This window comes from Lepidothrix coronata, unplaced genomic scaffold, assembly GCF_001604755.1.
Source record: "Lepidothrix coronata isolate B3197 unplaced genomic scaffold, Lepidothrix_coronata-1.0 Scaffold0, whole genome shotgun sequence".
Classification (NCBI taxonomy): domain Eukaryota; kingdom Metazoa; phylum Chordata; class Aves; order Passeriformes; family Pipridae; genus Lepidothrix; species Lepidothrix coronata.
Genome location: NW_016690180.1, coordinates 15823159 through 15841559, shown reverse-complemented (window position 1 = coordinate 15841559; position 18401 = coordinate 15823159). Strand labels below are relative to the sequence as shown.

At 40.3% G+C, this 18401-nt stretch overlaps 1 protein-coding gene across 6 annotated transcripts in view; it reads right to left on the bottom strand.

The window, feature by feature from the left end:
• CCDC149 (coiled-coil domain containing 149) overlaps positions 1–11340 on the bottom strand; it is a 53937-nt gene extending 42597 nt beyond the window's left edge. For 5 of the 6 annotated variants that reach the window (XR_001877791.1, XR_001877794.1, XM_017833553.1 and 2 more), the window contains exons 1-3: positions 11246–11340; positions 3853–4014; positions 3280–3318 (exon numbers count right to left, since the gene is read on the bottom strand). Coding sequence is in view for 4 of the 6 variants with exons in the window: in XM_017833553.1 (XP_017689042.1) it covers positions 3280–3318; positions 3853–4014; positions 11246–11293 (249 nt within the window). In the remaining 2 variants the exon portion in view is untranslated. Of the gene's footprint in view, positions 1–3279; positions 3319–3852; positions 4015–10653; positions 10931–11245 lie in introns of those variants that run through there. The other variant, XM_017833885.1, reaches the window with a different exon arrangement.
• Between the last annotated feature and the right edge of the window lie 7061 nt (positions 11341–18401).

The following is an 18401-nucleotide window of genomic DNA, read 5'->3' as shown; positions in this document are numbered from 1 at the left end:
ACTGTGGCCCAGCACAGTCATTTTCCTAAACATGCATTTTATTTCACCTTTGTTTATCCAGAAGATCTCATTTGTATTAAAAGAACTTCCATTTCATATAGAAGGTCAAAGGTTCACTGATCTGTTATTCCAAGGGCAAAGCTTCTCCCAAACTGAAGGTATATTGAAAATTTAAGCAATGTAGATGAAAATAATAGGCAGTATATATCAAGTTAGAAATCTTAACTATGTTTTTTTTCTTTAAGTTTCCCAGTGTGGCAACACTGGCCAACAGACATCTAGTAAATTGCCAGTAAAATGTCCTGTATCACAGCTAATGCATATAAATAATAATAATATATAATAATGGCCAGTCTTCGCGAGCGAAGATTTGGGAAAGGTCATTAACCCTTCGAGCCTGCGCAGTGGATTTTTTAGGTGAGACACAGCGTGCGCTGAACTGAGCCCACCCTTTAATCCTGAGGTTCATCTGCCGGGGCCGAGTGAAACTCGGACAGTGGCAGTGAGAGTCTCAGAACGTAGGTTTGTTTAGAGTGACCTTCTCTTAGATGGATTGCCTCACAGGGCTAACGAGCTCCATCTGCCCGGGGGGCCGGGAATCGAACCCGGGTCGCAGCGGTGAGAGTCCTGCACCCTAACCACTAGACCACCAGGGGCCCCATATAAATATATATCACTGCAGAATGGCAAAATGGTAGAATTTCTATTTATATAGGGTGCTCAACAGAGGCTATGTAGACAGAACAATATTTTAACATGTCTTTCAAAATGGAGAGTGTCTGTTGTTTACCATCTCTAGTGAATTTTAACATAAAAACACTCTTCGTTATTCCTATCTTTCTGACACATTTCACCTCTCCATTTCACCTACTTATCAAAAAATTACCCTACACCTGACACCACAAGACATAAAAAACTACCTTCAACCACAGCATTTAATTGAGAGTGTTTGGCACAAGGGGCTAGGAAAGCACTGACAGTTCACAAGCTGTGGTAACAACAGTAATGCTTAAACACCTACTGTAGGAAAAGAGATTTCAGTAGCACAGTTTCTCATTTTCTTTGCTGGTTGGCAGAAGGCAATACACACAGAGCAGTCTTTGGATAGAATCACCACAGAATCATAGAGTTGTTTAGGTTGGAAAAGATCAGAGATGCAAATACAACTTTGAGAGGGAAAACACTGCAGAGCACTGCATATTAAGATACCTTTAAGTAACACTTAATTTTGGGTTCGGTGCTTGCCAACAGAAAATGCCTGGTTACACGATATTTTCACAAAAAAGATGAAGATTCTGTGTTGCAAAACAGGATGAGAAGGCACAGTGTGGAAAACAAGACACTTTAAGCAGTCACAAAGCATAATTGACAATAAAGGTGAAATATAAAAACAAGAAGGAAAAGGCAGTAGCAATTCCAACCCACCTATTACATTTAAGTTCTAGATTGAAATTTCAGCAATAATTTCTCAGCTGTGGCGAACAAACACAACACATAGCAAATTGGTCAGCATATTATGTTTTCATCTCATTCCTGACCATGAAAACATGCACCTTTGTGTCACACAAAATTCATTGGAGGATCAAGATCTCTTGTCATAAACTGACTGAGATGACAAACTTCTCCCAGCAGGAAGCTAGGGTTCTGGGCAAAAAGGGGATGAAAGAAGCACAAAAGGGCACAGAGGACTTCATTCTTTCTTAGGTGAGAAAATGCTAAAAAATGTATGTACGGTAATAATGGAAAAATATTCATAACTTTCTTTTATTATTCTCTGATGCATTTCTCAAAGCAAAACTATACTCTTCTTCAAAAGAGTTGCCCTAACTACTCTAGGTTACCAACCTTGTATGCTACGGACACACTTCTCAGGAAAATGAAAACTCAGGAAGTGCACTAACAGTCTATTACTGTACAACCTAAAGCATATATTGTTCCTGGGGGAAACCTATCAATGACCCCATTTGAAGACAAGATTTTCTTCCTTTCACTGCTATCTAGCATGAATACATAACTTCCTCAGAAAAAAAACCACCAAAACTCCTAGGTAGATTATTAAATTGCTTTCTAGGCACTCGCCATGGTAAAACAAATTTCCAACACTTAATATAATTGCAGCTTCTGAACTTAGACCGAATCTGGCTAGTATTTTAAAAACAAGTGTCAGTTTTATTTGTTTTGGAAGATGAAAGATTAATTAGAACAACATCTATGCAATGGCAAATCTCCCTTCCTACTTATCTCTGTAATGATCCATATAGTGCCTTGGTTTTCTTCCTTTCAGTTGTACATTCCTCAGCAACACTTAGAATGCACAAACATATCTAGTCATAAACTTTTATTAGAATTCTGTTGAAATACCAGAATTGCAAATAAATTATGCTAAATAATGAGGAAGTTAAATGATTCTACACTGAGCCACTGACTTCTTGGCAGCTATTTGTTTAAGTGCCTGAAGGAGTAATTATATTGCCTCTGGAAGCTTAGTTTAAACCAACCAAAACCCTAAGCCCTAAATTTTAAGAAAATAGCAAGAACTATATGCAAACTCCCAGGAAAAGGATGATAAGTAAAGCTACTGATCCATTAAGAGAATGTAATAACCATGTTTTAAACATAGTTAGAAGACTTTCAGGACTAGCAATTACAGCAACAACTTTTGTTCTTTTAGATTGTCCTCATCTCCCTGCTCCACACATTGTGTTTTTCTCTAAAAATTAAGACAATTTTAAGAGTGTGACAACCAACATTCCACAACAGGGACACACTGCATGAATATCAAGGAACAAAAATGCATGTAAGCAGGCAAAAAGTTTTTCAGGGGAACCATAAAATGCAATTATCATTGTTTTAGCATTTATAACTCATAGAGTCCAAGTGGCCTGGGAGAATACTTAATGGAAAACAGCACTCACAACAATAAATTAACAATTATGGAATGCAGACAATGCATTCCCAGATTACTTTTCAGTATGAAAAGTCCTGTCACAAATCCATTTTAGGACTCAATACAGAAGGATGAAAAACAAGGAGAGCAATCTCTGAACACTGACCAATTTCAGTCTCAGGTGAACATGAAAGCAAGACATATATTCTAATTAATGATAGTTCAGGTATTTCAGAGTGAAATGTGAAGAGAAAATAGAAGTCACATCTTAAAGACTAAGCTTTTCAATAGACAGATTACCAGATTTACCAGATTTTTTAGTTAATATTTTTACTCTTTTGCGAAGTACTTTTGTAGCAGATAAATAACATCAACTGAAAAATAAATCTTACCTGTTTCCTCTTTTCAGGTGGAAGCGATGGATCCCCATCCTACAAATAAATGGACATATTCTATTGGCAACTTATTTCTCAAACCAGCAACTATATTAATTCTGTGGATCAAATTTTAAAACATGTATTTTAACTAAAATGCTATCAAAATTGTTTCTAAAATACTGCTGATGAATACCAGTAATACTAACTTCAACTCCAAAAGATTTCTAAGGTTGAGGATTCATTTACATTTCTAGAACAGCAGGTCATTACCAACTGATGTTGAACTATTTTTCATAATGGTACATTAAGTTGCTGTGGAATAATAATACTGCAGTCAGTTTTTAAATAGAATTATGACTGAAAGTAATTTCTTCAGAGCACGCACTGTCTTTTTGTGTCTTATATAATAAGCACTACCTCATCAATGCAGAACAAATGAGTAATAATATGATCAGGGCTGTACAGCTGCAGGACTACTGTAAATAAGTACCTAAACAATTTTTGCAGCAATTATTATGGACTTCTTTCCATTTTTTTGAGGTTCAACTTTGTCCCCCAATTATACAGTGTTCATAAAGAACAACCTACAATCAGCTCCCGATACTTCTTTTTCAGAGACTGGTGTCGTTCCCGCAACTGGTTGGCCATAAGCTTGTACTGGTCTCTTTCCTGTTGACAGGTGTCTAGCTCTTTGGAAAGGATTAGCAATGCCTCCTTTTTACTTTCGAGCTTCCTTTTGCACACCAGATACTGCAAAAGAGAAAAAAAACATAAATGTAACAAGCCATTTCTACCCCAGCCAGTACAGGATACAAGAGGCTCAAGTTCTCTTAAAAGAATGGAGGAAGACTCTGCACAAGATCAAAGTCTGTCACAAGTCGTCTTAGATTATTAACAATAATCACGGGAAATATATCTGTTGTATTGGAAGCCTGAAATAATTTGTAAGGTTACACATTCACCTGACCACTGTGAGTTAGAAAAACTTTGCAATTCGAGTTTCTCCTCTTTTTCCTCACACGCAGTAGTATGAGGAACCTTACAATTTGACCAGCAGCCCTGGGAAGGCTGCCAGAAGGAAGAAGCACTTGCAAACTCCCTTTTCTACTTGTGTTCACAATACCCAGCTCTCAGGCAGCAACCAGCCCTTCCCACTTCACTTCCCACTGCCCTCCTCTTCCTCACTACCAGCAGTGTCCTTTGGGCTCTGAACACTGAAATGGGACCATGTTACAGGAGAAGGGGTAGCTTGAGCATTAACCAAATTTACCTTGAGTCTGAAACGACTACAGTGTGACACCCTATTGACACAGCTAAAAGAAACTTAATTACTGTGTGATACTACAAGGCATGTGCTTGTTGAGGCAAAAGAATAGGAAATAATGGAAGAATGCTGCAAACACCTAAATGGGGAGGGAAGGGAGAGGTGAACCTTCCCCTCCAGCCACCGCCTTTCATGTGCAGGGCTCATGCACAAAGCAGAGCAGAACTTGCAAATCTAAGGTGTTCTGCATTAGTCCGATGTGCTTCGTTGCCTTTCCCCATTGAGAGGAAGAGAGTAACGTGTATGTCATCCTCAATGTTACCTATCAGAACTTTCAGGTAACTTCTTTCCCCTAACGCGATGTTCAATCAGCAGATTATTCTCACCCATCACTGGACACTGCTCACGCTAAAGCATTTATTTCTATTTCTGATGTTACTGACATACAACGTGGCACTAAATACTTTCTGAATGTGCTCTGCAAGAGACCAAATACCACAGCAGTCATGAAAACAATTTATAGTTTCATTATATCCTCTGACAAGAATACTTTGTCATTATGGGCTCTCGCACAAAGCAAGAGCATCAGCACTTCCGTACTTTCAAGTCAGTGCTGTTCTTTGGGACAGAAATCATTATTTGTATGTACTACTTGCTTGGAATTAACTTTGTTAACCTCAGTTTCAAGTCAATGAGAAAGGGAAAAGTGAGTTTGGTATATTAGTACAGCCAACCTTTTCCAAAAATGGTAAATGCTTAGTTGCAAAAAAGTGGGAAGGGAACGAGAAAAGCAATTCCAAGAAGGATTTGAACTCTCAAAAAGGACACATCCACCTTGGCTTAAGTTTATTTCTGGCAATACTGAAGTTGAAATCCTGCCATAAATTTTCTGGATTATGATGCCTTGGCATCAACAAAGGCAACTGTACCTATGTACTTATGTCCTTACTGATACCTTACACAAATGTCAAATCCCCTGATAAAGCACTGAAAGGTATCAGAAGCTAAACTTTAATATTGTCAGCAAGTGAATATAGTGACATGGTAAACTGCTTCAAACTTGATAAAATAATTCCTTCCCTTACAGTGAAATATTTACCTCTGACAATCTCTCTTCTTCTATTTCCAGTTTCATCCAACGTCTTAGTAATTCTAAAGTATGCCTTCACTAAATTGTTTTAAAATACTAACAATCTGATAGAGTAATTGCAAATAAAAATAAGTAAAAGCAAACCCCACAATCACTTCAAAAAAACCCAACAGCCTAAAGCCCTGAACCAAGTAGCCTGTCCTGTTCCTTTAACCAGCAGGAAGAATGCAGCAGGTCTATCAGCCAACACCTATGCAATGTACACAATGGGAGTGGAAAGCAGCCAAACATGTCACCTTAATACACCCACAGCGCCAGCAGGTGCCTCCAAGCATTGCCTCCATTGCCGGTGTATGAAGGAGTGTATGACAGTCGCAAGTGAACTAGAGCATATGGATAAGACTACAAACCCCAGTACTTAGGAGACAAGAAATACAGACCTAGCACCAAACAAATCTTGTTTCTGCCATGAGTCACAGCCCTTCACAACAGACACATTCAGAGCATAAAAGAACGCTTCACCTTTCACAGCAGCACTGGTGGGGCCAAGGGAATTCTCCATTATCTGCTAGGCTGTGGATAACAAACTATATGAGGATTGTGAGGGCAATTGCATTCAGGGTCTAAATGAAAAGGAATAATTATGTCCTCCTTGTTCAAATTATATTTTAACTTCATGAATTATATACTGATGATGTGCTATACAGACAGAAGGGGTTTGGCATCTCCCATCAATGTACTGTTTGCATTTTACTATAAAAATGACCACGTAGAAGACTTTTGGAAGCCATTTTTGCCTTTTGCATATACTGATTTTCTCAAATAAATGCAGTAATATTGTAATAATTTTTTTCCATGGGCTTATGGTACAAAAAACAACAAAGCCAATGCATGTCTGTGGAACTTGGTTATTCAACAGAGCTATGTTTGCAGTTCCCCTTACCATTTTTGAAGGAAAAACAAATTTTACAAAGACAGACCTCAAAGAGGTTATTCAATATGTATGTTTCTGAGTATTAAAAAAAAAAGTAGCAATAATGGCCCTAACCATAGCAATAAACCAACCTAATGACTGTATACCAGAAATGGAAAACAACTGAGTCCCATACACAATTTCCTTTATATGGACAACTAAGTGCAACACAATTGGTATGCTCTCAAAAGGAATATAGGAGTGTGACAGTCTTTTTGGAGCAATGCAAGGAATAAGGCAAATTTTCTCAAATAGTCTGAAAAAAGTATTCAGTAGATGCTGCTGGCACTCATTCATATAGAGATTTCTTCTTCTGCAACTGAAGGAAAGCCTACCTCTCATGTGCTGTCTATCAGTCAGACAAACTAGTGAATTCTGTTATGCACTATAGTTACTATGAAACATTCTAATGGACTTTTATTTCTTTTTAACTAATGTTACAAAATAATCTATGAATTTAAAAAGCAAGGTTAAACAAGAACCAGCTGCTATACTTTCAATCTAAAAGCTACAATAGACAACTTTTCATATCAGTCTAGTGACTTTCATCTACCAATTTGCTGTTATCTGCAATAAAGCAAATTATAATTGCTACGAGGAAGATCATAATAATTAAAGGAATATATATGACATCCTACATTACTGCCTGGACTGCTTTACAGCCTACTTTAGTGAAATTGAGTAAAAAGAGACTGACATTACAGGAGAGTGTAACTGCTCCAAGGTGACCCTCTACACTGAACACTTACTATTTGTCCATTGCTATTTTTAGTGACAAATCTGGGTAGATCTCATTAATGACGTTGTAGACATGGTCTAATAATCTGATGAGGCTGGAACACTGTCAAGGTTTTAGACTTTCTTTTTTTAAACCAACAAACAGACTGAATACCTATCAGAATTTTGTTTTTTAATTTGTACAAATTACTGCCCTATACTTTGGTATTTAATGGCAATTAATGTCAAGGAAAATATCTAATTTTATGAGACTGAAAGTATCACTGTGGATCATATTCTGTGTTCTCTTGACGCTCCAGGGCCTTGTGTCCTCCTAAATGATAAAAGGCTACCACACTGGGCCTTGAAACCTATCATCCACCATGCTGAGAAACCAGGAAAACTCTACTCACCACCTTTTGGACAAGAGATCCAACTGCTACTGAATTGTCTGAAGTTTTATCAAATTTCTCCTCATTATACTCTTGGAGGCAATTTTGTTGTGGAAACTGAAAAGTCTCAAAATGTATTGCAATCTCATTATTTGGGATATTTGTTGATTGTGTTTCAGTAATGTTGCTCCCCTTGACTTCTGATTAAACTGTTCAATTTATCTGAAAGTCAAGCACTCAAACCCAGAGAAATACACAATTGCTGGCCATTTGTCTGCCATTTTATGTCCTCATCTCTGATAAAATCTGAGAAAAATGCAGTGACCTTGGTTCTATCCCACCATATCAACTCCGCTTTCCCTGCTGCCCAGCTCTTGCTTCACTAGCTGCCTCCCAGCTGCTCAAACACGAAGCAGGATGGTATCATTCACTGATGATATAAGTAGCTCCTCAGAACACCATGTCTTACCCTGATGACAATATTACACCACATCATCTTCACTGGTCATGTAGGAATTACTGTAATTTACTGTTTAAAATAACACTACTTTCTGATGTGGCCCGGCTCTTAAAAGTTTTTTATGCTGTGCATTGGATTACATTAATTTCTCTGTGTTTGTTCCACAACATCTCTGTGGGTATCTTAGTCCAAACTGAAACATGGCAACATGAAAAGCAAACACTTGGTATTTTTGCCCAAAAGCCCAGCATGCAGGTCTTCACAGCACCTCTCTCACAGCTCCTGAGAATTCTGGAGTGCAGTAAGTCACAGTGTCAACTCTTTCAGCATTTCCATTTCCTTTTCCAAATGCTACGACTCAAGTTTCTTTCATGTCAAACAAGCAGTTATTGACCAGGTCTTCATCCTACAACTTTACATCACCTTTTAAATACCCTAAACACAGGTCATTCAGTGACATAAATGTTACATAAAAACCTGGAGACCAAGCAAAAAATTACCTGGTGTCCCAAGAGAGTACTTCACATTTTATATATATCCATCCATCACCAATACATGAACTCACCTAAAGAACGGGTAAAATTTATGTGGGTTCTTGCTCTTAAAGCCTGTTCTTTTGCACCCAGTTTGTGAAATGATCAGTGGAAACAATGACTCTTTCTGGTCCTTCAGTATTTGCTAAGTTGGCTCTGTCCCAGTATTCCTTCCTACGCCATCCTATTCAGAGTTAGTTTAAAGAATGTTCAAGGTACATGTGGTACAAAGATTTTTCAGAGTACCAGGTGCACACTAGGCCTGAAATGTGTGTGGCTGTACAGTAAGTGGAAAAATACAGAAACATGGAGGCAAAAGAACAAGCAAGAAGATAGTGGTGAGCATAATAAAAGCAGAGAAAGACATATGAAAGGGTACAGATCAAAAAGCACTGAAATGGAACAAAACTCAAAAGGAAGAGTAAATATAGAAAAAGACTGCAACAGACCAAAAAAAGGTATTCTTTTTATCTAATGAAAAATGAAAAGACAACCTACAAAAATATATACTGTGTGTATAAGTGTTTGTGCAAGTAGATATAAGTACCAAAACCACATCCTACCATTTTTCTTAACACCTGCAATACCAGACTTTTAAAAATTACAATTGTTTTGACAAGTATTTAAATTACTCCTACCTTTCAAACTTGGAGGACTGGGCTTGTGTAAACAAAAAAGAATGTGACCACAGATCTGAACCCACCAGCTGCTGGCCTTTTATACCAAGATTTTAAACCGCATCTTATGTTTTAGTTGTCCAGCATCAGCAATGGAAGAGGGTTTGTTTAGAGCTACCATGTCTTTTCTTGTCTGTGTTATCTTGTATTTTGAAAGCATTTCAATATGTTTATGAAACACACAGGGAAAAAAACTTAAAATTACCTAGCAGACACTGAAGCTAAGAGGTCTTGAGAAGCTCTGTATCGCTCAGGGATATGGAAAATTTGAAAAACTCATTCCAAGTTACTTCAGAAGTTTGAGCCACAGACCCATCAGGATGTTGGAGTTAATGGGTAAATTGCATGGAGTGAATCACTAACAGCCAAGGGAACAGGAAGGCAAAAGAGAGAAGCCTATATCTGACAGCAGCAGAAAAACAGGCTGTAAACCTGCTGTGGGAACAGAGAGAAAGGGTAGAAAAATGGAATATAAAGCACTAGGCCTCTAATTGTTCCAGATAAAAAGAAATTATATGCATGCTTAAGTATCTGAGAGAATACTGTAGCTTAGCACAATCATTAAACTTTGCTACAATTAGGAAGCCCTAAACTAAGTGTTCAATTTCAGGATGAAGTTTTTAAGTTGAACTATATAAAAAGTCTTTTATCTCTTACCCTTCACTGCCATGTGAAACCACCCTCGCCCCCAAATAAAACTCCATTTGAGAAATGAGACATCAGATGCAACACTGCACAATCAGGATACGGCTAAGAGTGCACCTTTCACTTTCTTCCGAATCATTTTGTGTGTTTGCATAAGCAGCCTCCAGTTCTAGATGCAGTGTACTAGCACAGATCTGGGCCTACACAAACTCCCACTGAAATCATCGGGACAAGTGACAGATTCAAGACCCTAAACTCAAACATCTTTCTGACTGGTCAGGGCCTTAAGCCTTATGCTCACATAATATAAGGGAGGCAAAGCCCTCCTGAAAACAGGAATTCACCTGCGTCTCTAGGACAGCAGACAGTCAGGTTTATCTAGGCCCATGCTGTTGGCACAAAAGTTTTGTTTGCGAATGTAAACACAAAAATACTATTTTTATAGTAATGCAAAATTAATGAAATGCAACATGCCATGTAAAAATCAGCATACCAACCTATTTCATGAGTTTTCCTACTAAACAGACTTGACTTTGGTGACACTCCTTTAAATTACACTGACCTCAAACGGTTTCGAGTTTGGTAACTTATCCTACATGAAAATGTGTACCCGTTAAACACCTGGTAATCTTTATTACCTTTTGACAGTAAAGTTTCTATTCTTGTAATCTGAAAATCCTCCACCTGTTGAAGCTCATGGCTACTGTACTATCACATTCTTTTGTCCCGTTTTATAAACGTCACCCGTGGCTCTCAGAACCCTTCCATACGCGATTCAAGTGAAGCACGAGCACACGGCACTGGGCACAGCCCGGTCACCCAGCCTGGCTGCCGCACCGGGGCTGCGCTGCTCTCCCGGGCTGGCGGCAGCGCCGGCCCGAGGCCTCGGTCAGTGAATCCTCGGCGATTTCAAGCCAGCAGCAGCCTCAGCGCCCGAAACCTGCTCTCCGCAGACCCAGGGCTGGGAACACACGGAGAGGTTCTCAGGCCCTAGCTCCCGGCGCTCACAGCCGTGCGGGGCGGGGACGGCAGCAGGGCAGGGCCAGCGGCAGCCGTGCCCGGCACAGCCCAGTGCCTCCCGCCCGCCGCTGCCCCCGTCACCGCCCCTGGGCCCGGGCCGGTCCCCTCCCGGCCGCTGAGCCCCGAGGCCCGGCAGTTCCCCCGAGGCGCGGGGAGCAACGGGGCCCCGCCGCCGCTCTACCCTGGCCCGCGGCCGCCCCGCCGCCTCACCTCGCTCAGCAGCCCCTGCCAGTCGCTCTCGCTGCGCTGGGAGCTCATGGCTCCGGCGGCCCGCGGCGGCGACCGGCTCCGCCCGCCCCGGCCTTCCCGAGCAGCCCGCGGGAGAGGCGGGGCCTGCGGCCGCCCGTGCGACCGGCCCTGCCCGCCGGGACCCGCCGGGACCGAGCTCCGCACGGCCGAGCGCCGGCAGCGCCGGGCCCTGGTGCCCGGGCAGGGAGGCCGGTCCGCGGGGCAGAGCGGCGGGGCCCGAGCGGCACCTGCCGAGGGCTGTGCGGGAGTGTCCGGGTGCGTGTCCCAGAGAAGGGCCCTCCTCTCCTGACGTGCTCCTCCAGTGTAACAGCTGGGCACTGCTGCCGTCCCAGGCTCTGGACAGCCAGGCCTCCGTCAGGACTGGTCGATGAGGCGGCGGACATCAGGGAGACTGTATTCCTATATATGTGTAACAAACCCCTTGCAAGTTATGTACACGCTTGTGTTGCGTGTGTAAGGTAAGACATAGCAGCAGGACAAGGAGATAGAAAACCATTTTCTCAAAATATGATGGTGGAACACTGCCCACGTTGGGCACAGATCTTTGTTGTCACTCAGTTCGCGGAGGTGTAAATAACGTAATGACCCAGGACTTGATCTAGCTTCTTTTTCACCCCACTACCACAGACATTCACTCCCCATCAGCACTAAAACCGAAGCACGGCACCCACAGGGCGCTCTTCCCCCTTCCTGATCCCTCTGCTCAAGCTATACCCTCTGCAGCCAGAGCTGAAGGAACGTCCATCCCCATGGACTAGATCTACCCTGAGGCACATAACAGGTGATCTTTATTGTACTCCTAACACGGCGAGTGTCCCCAGGACTTATGTTTTCCAGGCAGAGTGCAAGTGTAATTGCATGGAGCATTTGAGCAGTTTAACTCACAAGTACTCTTTGTTTTAGATAACAGCACAAACAGCACAAGACAACACGTTAAAATATGCATGCCTCATTGCTCACCACAATTTACCCACTGTTAAGATTTGTTTGTGCTCTGGCATCTAGGCACAGTGTCCTTTTGTTTTCTAAACTGACTTCGAGAGCCTCCTTTGACAACTTCGCATCCCTTTGCGCAAGGGATGTTGGCCTCGCCACTGACAACTTTTCTGTTCCCGGTGCTTACTTGACGGCTTATATGGGAAGAAACATAGGTCACATCTGAACTCAGTAGGAGGTCTCTTTGAATGGAAGATTATCATGTTTAATAAATGCCTGTGGTTATGTCCATATTAAAACAAAAAAACAACAACAAAAACAAAAAAGTCCAGGAGAGCAGCTAGCTTTAGTATGGAACTTCAATTTGGTAATTAGAAAGTTTACACATTTTATCTGCAAATTATAAATCAAACATAGACATTTGCTCCAGTTTGTAGCCCATATCCTCCTATATTAGCTGTTCCTCATCTCTAGGCATTCTGTAACTTTAATGCTCTAGAGAGTACATTGTCTTTCCTCTTTGTTCATATTTTTTTGTGGTTTATGTTGTCACATGTGTGATATATCACAATCCTGCATGTCCTCACAGAACACCATTTCTGAAAACGCCATCATGTTTGCAGAGGTAAATAGCAAATAATTAAAATTAAATTAACAAGAACTATAATTTAAACCATTGATTAAAAGGATTGTTAGTGATCTTAGAAACTCAATCATTTTCTTAGTGTTGTTAATAGTTAGAGCTATACAACTGCTAGTGTAGGTGAACCAAACAGAATCTTTTTCCCAGTTTCTCGTTTGCAGAATTTCTCTCCTCTGTTTTTTCGGTCGTGTAGCACTCTGGACTCAGAATGCTCTTGCAGAAACAGCTCCTATTATTGAGGCATGTCAGTCATTTTAATCCCAAATCTGCTCACCCTCCTCACAAACATAAGGTTTTAATTTTTATTGATGATAAGTATTCAAATGAGAAGTAAATATTCATGAAAGAGAGGTTATTAAAACAAAAGGAACTCTCAATGTTTCCAGCTCTTATGATTTTATCAAAAGGTTGATAAGAGCTGGTGTTTTTCAGAAAGCCCAAGCTGTTGGATGAGAATAACCACTTTCTTTTGAAGTAAAAGAAAGATTCAAGGGAATAAATAAAAAATAAGCTGAAATGTGCCTTGAGTACACTTGATATGATCAGAAAGGAAACAAAACGACCCAAATATGTATTTTTAAGTAATCACTTCTAGTGCCTGATATCAAGACTTTTGGCAGCTTCATCATCTTTCCTGATCCTCTCTGCCTCACCAGTGGTTCCTGAGATGCTCCTGTGTAAGGGTCCCAGTCAGGACCGGGTTACTCTGTCAGCCTCTAGGCAGGAACGTATTGAGATACAGTTACTGTCATAACTCAGACAAACAAGTAAAGAAGATGATAGAAAAGAAGTACTATCATCCTAGTTTATAGATAGGAAACTTGCCTAGGAAAACTGAAGTTAAAAACATAACCAGGGAGCGAAATTGTAGGTTTCAGGACTACCAGTTGACTGTTTTAATTGCAAAACTAACAGGATGTCTTGGCTCTGTTCCTACCTGCTGCAGTAACTTCTTTTGCACCATCACCTTGCCAACATCAGAAGAGTACAGTATTGTCGTTGAACATCTGAGACAAAAAAATCTCAACCTTCCTCTCCAGCTACCATCCCATTCTCTTTGTCTCTAGATCTGTTATCTTTGCTTTCTTCCTCTATATGTTCACTAGATAAAGTTATCTACTTCTAGTGTTTCATCTTCCTTCTCTGCAATTCTGCTTTGTGATCAATCTTTTCCTTGGTATCTTGAGTTCATCTGTCTTTTCACCAGACTACCCTCCACTTCTCTAAGCATTTTCTACATTTCATTAAGAAGGATTCAGACTTTCTAAAAAACATTTTTTTTGGCCTAGACAATTATGCATTCAGAGTCAGATCCAAGCTACTGTGGCTTGTTGATACAACTACTCAGGTAGACATATGTAGGAGATTTAAGCAACAGTTTTCACTTGCAAAAGATTTAATCAATAGTTTTAAAACACAGCTTTTAGAAATCAGTGTCTTTGTCATATATTAAGAAAGAAAACAGCCTGAGTTTGTATCCATAGGTAAGCCACTGAATGGATCACTGCAAATTTTGCTCCTTATTTTTGTCAGCATCTGTCTACTGCACTAACTTCATCATTACATCCATGTCTAACTCTAAAGAAATGTAAGAGTAAAAAGCCAGTGTAAATCCTTAAGATCTGGACAGGCTGTATAATTGAAATATAATGAAAACATGTAATGCTTGTCCACTGAAGGATGATTCAGTCTGACTCTCTACGGATGTTTCGGGGTTCCATTTAATCAAAGAATACCTCTGAATGAGGATATAACCTATCATACATAACACATCCATTTGAGTACTTTTGGTAATTTATATTAGCATTATTCTGTTTTATGTTGTTGCTAATCTGATGATAAACTCTCATGCACACATTTTGGAAGAAGTATACTATTCTTGTTGAGGATACCATTACTTTTAGCTTTTATCTGTTCCCCTATTTGTTTTCTATCCTTTGCTTTTGCCTTTCCTTTTTTAGAGGCTGCTTTTTGTCCATTTGTATTCCAGCCGCGCCTTCTCAATTTTCTCAGGTTCATTGCTGGTTTCACTATCCTGTATCAGCTCTTCTACTTCACATGCATGATCTGTCAGCAGGACAATATGATCTGCAGATCAGAAGCAGTTTAGCAGTTATTCATTTATGTTGAATCCTTTTGTGGCCAGTCAAGTCCATGAAGGACACATCTTAGGCAATCAACAAAGATCGTTAAAGTGATGGTGTTTCTCTTTTCCTCTTCAAATGGTTCGGACCTTCAATGTATTGCTTTCCTTTGTGTATTAGATGCTGCCTGTAACATTAAAATCGGGGACAGTCTTTATTTTCTTTTTCTTTTTTTTTTTTTTAAAGCTATTTTATGACTTGGCTGGTGCAACTGAATACTGGAGTTCAGAGTAGAGTCTCTCTTATAGAGAGAGAGAATGGAAAAAAGAGAATTTGGGGTAAGAGACAGGAACAGATTGTGATCTGCACAAACCAGCTCTGGGATGGAGCTTGGTAGTGAGGTCTGGCCAAAGGAGGTTAAAACCAAAGGAAAGCAGCAGTCAAAAGAAGGGAGTGCAGTGAGTGGGTGGGCGGGATGCTCATGGAAAGCATTGAGGGGAAAGCTGTAAGTTGGTGGGGCAGAGGAGAGACTGCAAGTTTGAAAACAAAATCATTTTTAAATGAGTGAATACATTGTGCTGGTTTAAGAGTCAACCAGCAGGGGAAATGAACTCAACTCAAAGGAGAGACCACAAGTCAGAATAACAATTTATTAAAACAACACAGCAAGCACAATCACACAAACAAACAATTGGTCCTAACCCACAAAACCCACATGTACAACCCAGTACCCTGGGGCATGAACAAAGTGGTGTTCCCTGGGCCCCGCTTGAGTCCAAAGTAAAGGGAGAGGGGAAAAAACCTGCTGGTGGGAGAGCTGTTGCAGTCTGGTCAGAAGCGGTGATTGCAGTCCAGCTGAGGTTGAGAGCAATGAACTGCAGTCTTCCTCTGGATCCCACGAGTGGTTGAAAAGTTCTGAAACTCCAGGTTTATATATTCTCCAGTTCAGGCAGGAATGGTCAGTTCTTTCCCTCAGGGAGTTCCATAAAAGGTAAGAGCATCCTCCTATCTCACAGGCCTCTTAACACCTAGTTTATAGCCTGAGGAGTCAGGCTCTTATGGGCAGAGGGTTCAATAGTCTATTGACAACAGTTTCTGGGAAATGGCATGGAAGGCTATAGAATACACAGTTTCGGGTTACACCCATACCATGATGAACTGCTCTCAGCTGTCCTAACTAGGACATACATATAACAAAAAAACCCTCTCCTAACTCTGAGATTTTCTGAGTGATTGAAAATCCAAAGTCAGAGTGTTCTGTTGCATAGATTTTCTGGGAGTAATTTATTATGCATAACATTGTATGCAAGTGCTTTGAATAATATTTTTTTAAAACCTGGTTTCTCCAAAATCCTGTGGTGTTGCAGCATCTAACTCTTAGGCATATTTCTGCGTAGAGAAATCTTTAGCCTCAGGCAATAGAGAAATCTTCATTGGAAAACAGCTGATTGGGTTCTTCCTAGCTTGCTTAGGGCTGAAATGCTCAAAAAATGGGTTGGATGGAAGATACAGGTGTTAGAGCAGGTAACCAACCCTCAGATATTGCTAGCAAACACCAATTATACACAACTGTTCAGTTCAAACACTTTCTTTTCTGGACATACTTAGCCTGACACCGAGCATGGTCTTCAGTGAAGTCCCCCAGGGACACCAGGCTGGATGAGGCTCCAGAAGATGCTGGGGACCGTTCAAATCCAACTTGGATAAGAAGTCTTTAAGTTCTCTAAAAGCATCTATAAAATTAATTGGTTTGATCTAGACTATATTGGAAAAGTTTGGCTCTGTTGTCTCTGATAGAGATAGTAGATAACTGTGTAGGGATTACGAATAATGTTCACCAGCAGAATCTGTGGCTCTTCCCCATAACCTAAGAATAAGAACAACTCAGTAGGAACTAAAAGACAGCAGTAAAGAAAACAAGTGCAACATCTCAAAGATTGTTTCAAGGCCTTATCATTACAGTTATATATATAGAATTAGTGTAAATCAATTCTGTTTTCCCAGAGGCATCAAACTCCTCCTGTCAAGATAGTCTCTCAAGACACTGGAAAGCCTCTCACGGCCCTCCTGCATCATTATTATTTTTCTTAAAATTTTCTTGCTATTGATGTAACTAAAAATCCAATATAAGGTCAGAGAAAATATTTTGTCAAGTGGCTCAGACAGGCACAACTGATGGATATTAAGGAAACGTGTACTGCAATTTCTGTTCCTCTGAGTGCACTAGAGAAATATAAAAAATAGTTAATTTTACTAAAAAATCCAGCTGGGGTACTCAGACTACTTTCTGCTACTATGAAATTGAAGAGTGACCTAGTACTGCCATCAGATCTGACATATGAGTGGTTTTTCAGACATGTAAGTTCATTTTTCAACTGGTGGGGTATGTCAAATCCCCGAAAACTGTCAGACCATTGCAAAGACATTTATTGCTGTGACGATAGCAGACTGTTCAGCACAAAGACCATCACTTTACATATGTGGTCAATACTCAGCAGACTGTAAAAAAAGGACGAGATGGGGAACGTAAAGTACAGCCACCTTGATCCTGTGCCTTCTAGTCAATTTAGAGGGTATAAAGAAAGAAAGCCCACTGATGAAGAGCAAAAAATGAAATTGAAACAGAACTTGTTGAGAATATCATACAAAAAAAATTTTCCATTTGAAAATGTCAGTCTGGAAAAAAACAAAATGGGTTGGATGGTAGATACAGGTAGATACAGCTTTGGTGTGCAGTTTCTCTGGGTTCATGAGGAAATTTCTCATCAAATCTGGAGTGCATGCTTTAGAATGGGCACTGGCACCACACAGAGACATTGAGCTGAAGTTTCTCTGTTTTATGCTCAAATTATGCAGACTTTTGGGCTACAACCTCAGCCTTTTCTAAGTGAAGTTTAGGAGACAAAAGAATGCTCACCTAGAAACTTTTCCAGTTGGTAAAAGCAGCTGGATCAAGGAGCTGAAGCTTTACTTCCACATCCCAGATAAGACTGTAGCGGAAAGGATATAACCTCCCCCTCTTCACATAAATGCCGAGTTACAAAAGTACAACAAGAAGAAATTTATGAATCTGTTTCTATGCTTTGGATTTGAATCAAATGGAAAGAAACTGAACTCTGTAATTATCACAGGAGCCACTGAAGTAGATACTGTCCTAGAGGGACTGTCTCTTTTCTTTTTCTCTGCTGATTTCTTGTATTGGAGACAACACCTGCTTCTTTTCTTGTGTGACTTCTAATCGTTCAGTGTTGCATGATCTTATATCTAGTACTACTAGGGTGCTTAGGAGCACTTTTTGCAAATATATTCTTCCCCTTAAACTACTTTGGACAAGGTGTAGATATTACAGAATCACAGAATTACACAATATTCTGAGTTGGAAGGGACCCAAAAGGATCATTGAGTCCAACTCTTAAGTGAATAGCCTGTATGGGGATCAAACCCACAACTCTGT